The sequence below is a fragment of the Cupressus sempervirens genome, chromosome 5 (genome assembly GCF_028749045.1).
Source record: "Cupressus sempervirens isolate cs-2001-9-10 chromosome 5, ASM2874904v1, whole genome shotgun sequence".
NCBI lineage: Eukaryota > Viridiplantae > Streptophyta > Pinopsida > Cupressales > Cupressaceae > Cupressus > Cupressus sempervirens.
The window spans coordinates 444,889,205-444,899,986 of NC_143122.1; the positions used below are offsets into that span (position 1 = coordinate 444,889,205).

At 33.7% G+C, this 10,782-nt stretch overlaps 1 protein-coding gene across 1 annotated transcript; it reads left to right on the plus strand.

The window, feature by feature from the left end:
* The first annotated feature begins 9,015 nt into the window (after positions 1-9,015).
* LOC149556700 (uncharacterized) lies at positions 9,016-10,385 on the plus strand. The gene has a single exon (XM_089831160.1). The coding sequence runs from the start codon at positions 9,355-9,357 to the stop codon at positions 9,919-9,921; it is 567 nt and encodes a 188-aa protein (XP_089687286.1). The 5' UTR covers positions 9,016-9,354; the 3' UTR covers positions 9,922-10,385.
* Positions 10,386-10,782: the final 397 nt, after the last annotated feature.

A 10,782-nucleotide genomic window follows, 5' to 3' on the forward strand; every position in this document is an offset into this window, starting at 1 on the left:
TTCAAGTATAAAAAATTTGATTACATTCATATAGCTATAGAAAAATGGACGGACTGTAAAAAGACATAAGAAAATAGGAAAATTCTACAAATGGTCGACCTCTACTCCACATCCTAGAAATCCTTATATAGGATTGCAACAAGCTACAGATGGGAGGAGGACACATGTCAAAATTTGGATGGATACAAAAAGTGGTAGGACATAAACAAAAAGATATGCAAGACATTCCTTAGTGTTTGATGTAAAAAGAGGAAGTAGTTGAAAAAGTCAGTAGGTGAAAATTTATGCCATGCTCTTTTGACTTTACTCCCCTTTGTCTTTTATTGTCCTCGGCAAAAATATCTCAACTACCTCCTACCAATAGGGCTTTGATCTCTCCCACCGCTTCCCAAATGTAGATCTCCCTTTTGGTGGGCCACACTATAATTTTAACCTCTTCTAGGTCCTATGTGGCTTTAGTCCACCTAGCATCTGTAATGGCTTTAAACTCAACATAAAATTTGTTCAAGTCTATTTATGCTCTGAAGAGGGAGTCAATTAACTTATTATAAGGGGTATCAGAGCTATCTTCAATAATTGTCATTGTGGCCTCGTGAGTCAAAATGGCATCAAAGGAATTAAATAATTCGTGCCAATCCCTCACTGTAGTAGTGGCATCCAAAATTGGTGGTATGTAGGGCTGAATTCCTTGAGATAATTTTTTTATCTTCAGACCCTGTATGAATTGCAATTTGTCAGTGAAGAAGCTAATTAGTTATTTGACTACCTTTAAGTCCTTCTTTACTATGATTATCTTATCAGGAAAATCTAGATTTTTAGACATCAGTACAATAAGCCTCTCTAAGAATTGTGTATATGGCCCCCACAAATAGAATGTGGGTGATAGTCATGAAAGTGCCTCATTGCAGAATTGCTCAGCACTTTGTAAAGCAACATAAAAATTCTAAGCTCGTTGTGATATACTCTTTAGATTTTCAACCCTATGTCTCATCAAACTCTTAAGGATAGTTGTCCTTACCTCATCTCCTTACTGATTAGGTGGAGCATCAGTGCTCATTCCCTCCAACCCATTTATTTGTATTGGAGCCTTAGTTATGTCCTTAGCTTGTTGCTCTTGATTTTTTTGTTCTTAGCTTAGTAATAAGGTAGTATTTAGAACTATGGATGAAATTCCCTTTACCAACACTAGGGTTCCAAAAGGTGGCCACACCTCCTAACACTCCCTCTACTTTAGTATAACAATATTTAGCCCCTAGCCAAATATAACCCACAATACTATCCAGATTATCCATCGTCATTTTAACTTCCTAAATTTGAAGGATATCAATCCTTGTATTAGACAGTTGTTGCTTAAGCACAAGCTTCTTCTAAGGGCTATTCAACCCCCTCATATTCCATGATAGTATAATCATTTCCTACCCTTGGCCATAGACTCCAAGGTAGGTTTCTTACCACTAGCCACCTCCCTTGCCATCTGCTTCATCCTTCTATTATGCTTCATCGTCTTCCCCACATCTAGCTTCATCTCCTTCCCCCCTTCTAGTTTCTTTGAAACTTTGGTATGTCTTCCATTTTCCCTCATCTTCCCCTAGAGGGGAAGCAGAGGTAGTAGTTTTTTCCTTCATCTTGGCAACTGATGGAAAATCTTCGCTCCAACTAAGCACACGAGCCAACTCTTTATCTTCCAAATCATTCCCCTTGACTTCCAAAATCTCCTTACACTTTTCCTCCACACCTCCCACACACCTTCTCAATCACCATATTCCTCATAGGGGTTTTTAGAATATCCTCAATTCCTTGTAGAAAGGGGAAGGGATATCCCCCATCAATGTCCACAAGCTCACCTTCCTCCACCATTCTTGAAGACTCTCCTAGCTCTAAGGTCCTCTCTAAGATCTCAGTGGATTCCACTACCCTTAGTCTTTCCCCATTAGAAGGCATCATATTCACCTCCTCATTTCCCTTAACTAGAACCTCCAAAGTTGTTGATTCATTAATCACCTTCCCACCAACATCCTCATCCTCCTTCTCCTTTGGTGAGTCCTCTCCTTCCTTTTCTCTACATTCTCTTCTCCCTTCCTAGAAGGCTTGTTATTCTTTTTACAATCGACAAAAAGATGCCCAAACATTGAACAATTCTAGTAGAATAGCCTTGCATTCTCATAAACAATAGGTTAAACCTTCTTCTCCCACTTATAGCTCAACATGATAGATTCAGGTAGTATAGCTCCAATTGCTACATTCACACTAAACCTCGCAAAAACCATCCCGAACTTTTGAAGGGTGACCACATCCATAGTGACAAAGTGTCCAAAGGAGTTTCCAAATGACTTAAGGACATTTTCATCGCAAAACTCCAAGGGGAGACCTGAGAGTCTAACCCAGACTGGAGCCAATCTATTCAACTCCTTCGTTGGGTCTAAAGCAAGGTGTAATTTAGCCATTTTTAGGTTGTGCTTACCATAGGACCATGACCCAACCAAAACCACTTTCATATCTTCCGCCACCATAAACTTGAAGCAGAAGAGCCCCCCAAACATCGCTGAAATAATCACACTCCCTTTCACCTTCCACTTATGGCTTACCCACTTCCTAGTCCAATATGTTACAACTACATTAAAGTTGGTCATATTTAAAAAATAATAATAGTAGAAGTGAAATTGGAGACATCAGTAAAGAGAAGGAAAACATGTAGAAATTATTCATAAAATACAAAAGGTAATTACAAGAAAGTTTGAAGATGGATCCACACCCTCTAGGTAGAGTTGATTATTTCTTCTAATTAAAAAAGCGTGTATGAGTTGAGGGGGGATCCAATTTGCAAAATCTTTTTACCCCCTCTTGTTTGGGTATAAAGTTACTCTCAGTAGCAAAGGTCTAGATAATTATTATTGCTATAGTTAAAAAATATTAGAAGATCTATGAAATAAGATGAAATTACTTTTCAAAAAGAAGACATGTCTAATAAAAAATTTTAGAGGGAAATTTAAACCTTATCTTTTACTTCCTAGACTACTATAGATTGTTGTTCTTTAGGATGATAGCATAATGACATGTTTCCCTTTTTCCTTTATGCCAAAGAGGGAAATATTTTGGTATAAGTGCACAAGTGTTTCCATCACTAACAAAAGGAGAGATTGTTACAAATTATCATGTTTATTGTTGTTGATATCAAACTTATTGAATAAGAATTGGCAGAAGACTTGTTAGAAGGATGGTGTACACATTGGTAAATTTTCTATGTTGTTGTGTTTATATCAATTGGTTAAGTTTGGGTAGCAGGAAGAATGATATAATTTATTCAATAGATCAAATCTTATATACATGTGTTCTTTGGGATCAAAACCTATTATTACAAAAAAAAAAATTGTGTGTTCCAAATATTATTGTGATGATAGATTCTTTGTCTACTCCATTGTTGCACTCTAGTCTATAATAATTATCATTCTGATTTGGTATACCTCCAAATTGATATCATTACTTGGCATGTAATGTTTGATTTGGTTCTAAAGAATTTTCTTGGCCTTCTTCTAATAAAAAGTATCTTCTCATTCGTTGAATGTTAACTCTATGCTTTTTGATGTCATTCATTCCTAGTATGACATTAATGTGGACAACTATTTTTTTTGTAGAAGACTAAAATGATGATTGATAGAGAAGATTTGAAAATTTTCAAGTGCATAGATTGTTGATTTGGTATAACTACCTCTTAGTATCTGTAGAATGATGACTTAGTTTATTACTACTATTTATGGTAAAACATGTATGATAGTCGAGTACTAGTTGAATTTTTTTGTATTAACAGTGTTGTCTGGAAACATTTTTCTATATTATATTGGTTTAAAGTATTCTTGATGTCTACCATATATGATTGATTGCAATATTAATGAATGACGATCATGCTTATATAATATTTTTTTGGTGATATTGGTGGTTTGTAACTAATTTTTTTTGTTCTATACTTAATATGTGAACAACTATGTTAAGTTTTTATATATCCATAAGTGCTACCTCATATGGGATTATTCTTTTGGTTGAACATGAATTTGCTTCCACACCACAAAATGTATGTAGTTATTATCCTTAGTGTAACTATATATAAAAATATGTTGGATGGATTCAATCTTTCCAAAAAAGTCCTAGGTATCTTGAACAAACTTAAAGCACACACTAGAAGGTTTTGAAGGGAAGCTTTAATAAGTTGAAACTCACTACCTTTACTAAGACACTTGATCCATGTCACTCAAAGTCATTTTTTTTCTTATGTTTATTGAAACAATGTTGATCTCATTGGCTCACAAAACCCTCTCAAACAAAGAACAATGTCTAATTGGTAAAATCTTCTTTACTCAATTCTACTAAACTTTGTCACCATCCAATTCAAAAAATATGTTTAGTAAATTTTCCTAACTATAATTCAATGTCAATTAAATAATTTAATCATTTAGTTATTTTTTATTCCATCTATTATTTATTTTAATATCAATTTGATAAAAAAATCTTTTTATTTATTGAATTAATATTTTTCTATGGCTTAATCTTCAAGAAGATCTATTAAATAAGATGAAATTATTTTTCAATTTTCAAAAAGAAGACATGTCTAATACATAGTTTTAGAGGGAAATTTAAACCTTATCATTTACTTCCTAGACTACTATAGATTGTTGTTCTTTAGGATGATAGCATAATGACATGTTTCCCTTTTTCCTTTATGCCAAAGAGGGAAATATTTTGTATAAGTGTGCAAGTGTTTCTATCACTAACATAAGAAGAGATTGTTGCAAATTATCATGTTTATTGTTGTCAATATCAAACTTATTGAATAAGAATTGGTGAAAGACTTGTTAGAAGGATGGTGTACATAATGGTATATTTTCTATGTTGTTGTGTTTAAATCAATTGGGTAAGTTTGGGTAGACAGAAGCATGATAGTAATTTATTCAATAGATCAAATCTTATATAGATGTGTTCTTTGGGATCAAAACCTATTATTACAAGAATATTTTTTTTGATTCAAATATTGTTGTGATGATAGAATCTTTGTCTACTCCATTTTTGCACTCTAGTCTATATATAATTATCATTTTGATTTGGTATACCTCCAAATTGATTTCATTACTTAGCATGTAATGTTTGGTTTGGGTCTAAAGAATTTTCTTGGCCTTCTTCTAATCAAAAGTTTATTTTCATTCGTTGAATGTCAACTTTATGCTTTTTGATGTCATTCATTCCAGGTACAACATTAATGTAAACAACTATTTTTTTTTGTAGAAGACTAAAATGATGATTGATGGAGAAGATTTGAAAATTTTCAAGTGCATGGTTGTTGATTTGGTATAACTACGTCTTAGTATTTGTAGAGTGGTGACTTAGTTTATTACTACTATTTATGGTAAAACATGTATCATAGTCAAGTACTAGTTGAATTTTTTTGTATTAATAGTGTCGTAAACATTTTTCTATATTAGATTGGTTTAAAGTATTCTTGGTGTCCTCCATATATGATTGATTACAATATTAATGAATGTCGATCATGCTTATACAATATTTTTTTGGTGATATTGGTGGTTTGTAACTAATTTTTTATGTTCTACACTCAATATGTGAACAACTAATTTAAGTTCTTGTATATCCATAAGTGTTACCTCATATGTGATCATTCTTTTGGTTGAACATGAATCTTCTTCCGCACCACAAAATGTATGTAGTTATTATCCTTAGTGTAATTATATATAAAAATATGTTGGATGAATTGAATCTTCTCCAAAAAAGTCCTAGGTATCTTGAACAAACTTAAAGCATACATTAGAGGGTTTTGAAGGGAAGCTTTGATAAGTTGAAACTCACTAGCTTTACTAAGACACTTAATCCATATCACTCAAAGTGATTTTTTTTATGTTTACTAAAACAATGTTGATCTCATTGGATCACAATACCCTCTTAAATAGAGAATGATGTCTAATTGAAAAATATTCTTTAGTCAATTCTACTAATCTTGGTCATCATCCAATTCAAAAAACATGTTTAGTAAATTTTCCTAACTATAATTTAATGTCAATTAAATAATTTAATCATTTAGTTGTTTTTTATTCCATCTATTATTTATTTTAATATCAATTTGACAAAAAAAGCCTTTTATTTATTGAATTAATATTTTTCTATGTTTTAACCTTCAATAAACAAATAAAAATGATGTCTATATAGGTTCTTTATACATGTCATCAAAAAATTAAATAAATGAATATTTACTCAATTGTTTGTTTTATTCACTCTTGTAATGACAACTATTTGACTTAATCAATCATTTTTACAAGTCAAATATAGTTCATTAAATTAATCATTACTCACATCTAAGTCCACTTACCCTTAAAATCCTCCAATGAAATATCAGTCCTTCATTTCTTCTAAAACATTTATCCCAAGCACAATCCCATTAGTGATCTCTTACACCATATGTCAATAATTTTTTTTTCCTAATTTGACTTCCCATACATGTGTGAGATAACACAAGTCATGATTCCTCTTCCCCATGTATCTGCACACATGTGTGAGAGGATACCTATCATAATTCTTCTCCCCTTAAGTTTTTTCATACATATGTGATCACATGCAATCCTAATTATTTGATTAAAATAATAAATTATTATCCAATCATAGCATAAGAATCCATAGCCCTCTTATGTATGCCTACCATGAGCTGCCATGTAATAACCTATCATGAATCCCTCGCCTTGACCTTCAAATTTTATATCCACCCTTGATCAAATACCCTTAAAATGTATAAATAACACCTATTGGAGACTATTTTCAAGAGGAGTGCAAGAATGTTATTGTTATGTTGTTAGATTGAGATCAATGTTGATCCCATTGGCTCACAATGCCCTCTCAAAGAGAGAATGATGTCTAATCCTAAAAATCTTCTTTACTTAATTCTATTAATCTTTGTCATCGCCCAATTCAAAAAATGTGTTTAATTAATTCTCCTAACTATAATTCAATGTCAATAAAAATAATTTTATCATTTAGCTATTTTTATTCCATCTATTATTTATTTTAATATCAATTTGATAAAGAAAGGACTTATATTTATTTAATTAATATCTTTTCTATGGTTCAACCTTCAATAAATAGATCAAAATGATGTCTATTTAGGTTCTCTACATATGTCATCAAAAAATTAAATAAATAACTATTCACTCAATTGTTTATTTTATTCACTCTTGTAATGACAACTATTTGATTTAATCAATCATTTTTAGTAGTCAAATATAGTTGATTAAATTAATCATTAGTCACATCTAAGTCCACTTACCCTTAAATCCTAGATTTCTTCTAAAATATGTATCCCAATCACAATCCCCCATGTGATCTCTCACGCCATATGTCATAATTCATTTTCCTAATTTGACTTCCCATACATGTGTGAGATAACACATGTCATGATTCCTCTTCCCCATGTATCTCACACGTGTGAGAGGATACTTGTCATAATTCTCCTCCCCTTAAGTTTTCTCATACATATGTGATCACATGCAATACCAATTATTTGATTTAAATAATAAATTATTATCCAATCAAAGCATAACAATCCTTAGCCCACTTATGTATGCCTACCATGAGGTGTCACATGACAACCTATCATGAATTCCTCGACTTGACCTTCAAATTTAATATCCACCCTTGATCAAATACCTTCAAAATGTATAAATAAGACCAGTTGAAGACTATTTTCAAGAGGAGTGCAAGAACGGTATTGTTGTCTTATTAGATTGAGATCAACTACAATCCTCAATCATTCCACCAAAGCATCAAGAGCATATGAAGATGAATAAAGGGTGCTCAACTTCATCAAGCTCTAACAACTATTACAACAAAATGCAAATAGAACAATTTACAATACTTGTGACATTTTTTTTTCCAATTTATTTATCCTTATGAATGTACATGTCAACTTAATGATTTCTCTTGATGCTTGAGTTCTCAATCTTAATTTAATTAGACTAAATTGCTTGGTTGCACACATGATTTCCTAAATAGTCTAGAGATTCATCTTTTTATACGATACCTTGAATATTCTAAGGTTGAGTCAACATGCAACAATTAGTTAAGATCAAGTTACCTTGGGCCTATAATAAAAGTTAAATTCAGAGAGTAGAGGTTGAGGCTCCGTTAGCGATTCTAATCCAAGATCAACGTCGCCCTTGTGATCTATACCTATGATCAAGAATTAAAAGACCAAGGATTGGGTTTGGATCACTCGGGAATAAAGACATAGGCCTAATTTAGGTATGTAATGATTGTCTACTCTCTTATTAATATTCAAATTGAACACTAGAATATTGCACAAGGAACAAAGGTCGTTGTAAGTAAAAAATGAATAGAGAAAGGTGTTAGATATGTAACTTCCACCTCTACACAGGTAAAACGAATCCATTGTATTTAATGTGTTTAGACTATTTTTTTTGGACTAAGAGTCAAGAATTTAGAATTATCCACTTCATTCATATTTGTTACGGCCGTTTTGTTTAAATGAAGAATTAAACAATATAAGATATTCATTCCAAATTTTGTTTTTCATTGGACTTTTCATTAAGACTCAAAGGAGCACTCACTTCATCATATTCTCGTGACTATAACTTTCTTAATCAAGAGATGGATCTAAAGAATTGTCCATTAATATAAAACCTAGGAGAAATATTTTCCAAACCCCTTATAATTCTATGCAAATGAAACGACCTTACCAATAAAGCAACTAATACTCTTAAAAGATATAGGTTAGTTAAATTGGAAGTGGCTTATAAAGCAACATAATTCATCTAGAAGGGCTCAAATTTCCTTTCATACAAAAAGTCTGGTCATGTGAACTCCTTTAGCGAAGAATTTGCATTTGAAAAGGAAGAAATTTCATCTGGGCCTGCTGTACGGGGATGTGGGGGACAGTATATATGCACAAGAGAAAGTGATGAATCCATTTAATCTTTTTTTCACATGCAATGAGGATTACACTCCAAGCAGTGGTCAATTTTTGGTTTCTTTGTCATTATTATAATGTTCAAACGCTCTTACCTGGCCTGGTTCAGCGGCCAGAATCCTATCTAATTTCCAACAGATTTTGGAAAGTTCACAAGTCGTTTGCCTTTAATTGCGGAGGGAAGTGAGTTGGTGAAGAAAAATAGGCTGCGTAAACGGGTGTGGGCCGCCTGCTTCCATCACTTCAACTGCTCCTCCTCATCGATTCCTACTTCACTTTCTCCATAAACCTAATTCGGGGCGGGAAACAAATTGTATCTGTGAATCATCTCTTCCTTTGACCTCAAATCGATTGAATTTGGGGGCAATCGATCGGAATCCTCAATGGAAATGGACTGGTTTGCCTGGTTATCCCAAACGGATTTGGAGCCCTCTCTCGTGTACGAATATGGGCTTTTGTTTGCGCGGAATGAGGTGGAGGAAGAAGACATGAATTTCTTCAACCATGATTTCTTGCAGAGTATGGGGATAGGAGTGGCCAAGCACAGGCTAGAGATTCTAAAGCTTGCTAAGAGGGAAAAGGGAAGAGCTCCTTATGTTCATCGCCTCTTTGCTTCGCTCAAGAAAACTAATCGGCGGGTGAGGAGTTTTGTTCATGCTTGGATACAGAACAAACCCATTGATTCTGCCCTGATCTTGGTACCCTACAGAGGGCATCAGAATGATAAGGGCTTTCGGGGCTGCTTCCCTGCTTTGGCCCCTAAAAATAGGATGCTCGTTGCTAGCAGGGATTCAAAGAGCCCCCTCAGATTGAAGGCCAGTTCTACTCCGGAGAAGCCCTACAGTTGTAGAACTACCCCTCTTCAGGTTCAGGACAATCGATTAGTTGTCCCTGCAAATGCAAAAGATATTTGGTGGGCTTCTATGTTTGAGGATCTCAAGCCCACTTAGGCCTCGGATTATGCGTTTTGTGTTCTTAGATTGCATGTCGGAAGTTTTGTGGGTTTGCCTTTGTGCTCTTTATTTCGATCTCTGCTCTGTATTTTGTAGCAGATTTATTATTGAGCATTGTGTGTATTGCGTTCTGTAACAATTGCAATACAGGGCACATTTTAGTTCTGCACTGATTGATTGTAATTTATGTATGTTAGTAACTGTGATAACGAGAAAGAAGATTGGTATGGATTAGCGTAGGGAAAGAAATGCTTCTGATATTCGAGCAGGTCAATGGGGATTGACAATCTCATGTTTTCTCAGTAGTTTCTTCACATAAAAATTTCTAATGTTTGTTCTTCGTTTTAATCCCAATTGTAGCTTTCCGCCATTAAAGAGCTCGGAAGGATGTATTGTTTTGTAGAACACATATGAATCTGGTCGCTTGAATATAAATAACATCAGTTGAGGCTTTTTTTAAACCAGGTGCAGAGTTGCATCCTTGTTTTACAGTGGGCTTGATCGAATTTTCCTTGCAGTAGTGTTAACTCTGTTTGTTATTATTATGTTATTATGGCATAGCAAAATCATGCCTGAACCTCCTTGGCAAGCTTCCTATATAATTCTAACCAGTCCAAAATCATGCTCGATCTTCCTTGGCAAGCTTCCTTGTGTTTCAAATTGTGTTCTGTATGAGGTTCCATGGCATGTTACTTTCTTGGATCTGTTGTGAATACAACATTACTCTGCATGTGGAGGAATTTTGTTGTTTTTTAAGCTCTGAAAGAAAGAGTAATGAAATGGGCACAACCCAAAGCTTGTTCTGGAAGCGAGGCAATCAGATTGAACAAAAAATAATGGGGAAATTTTATTTCCACA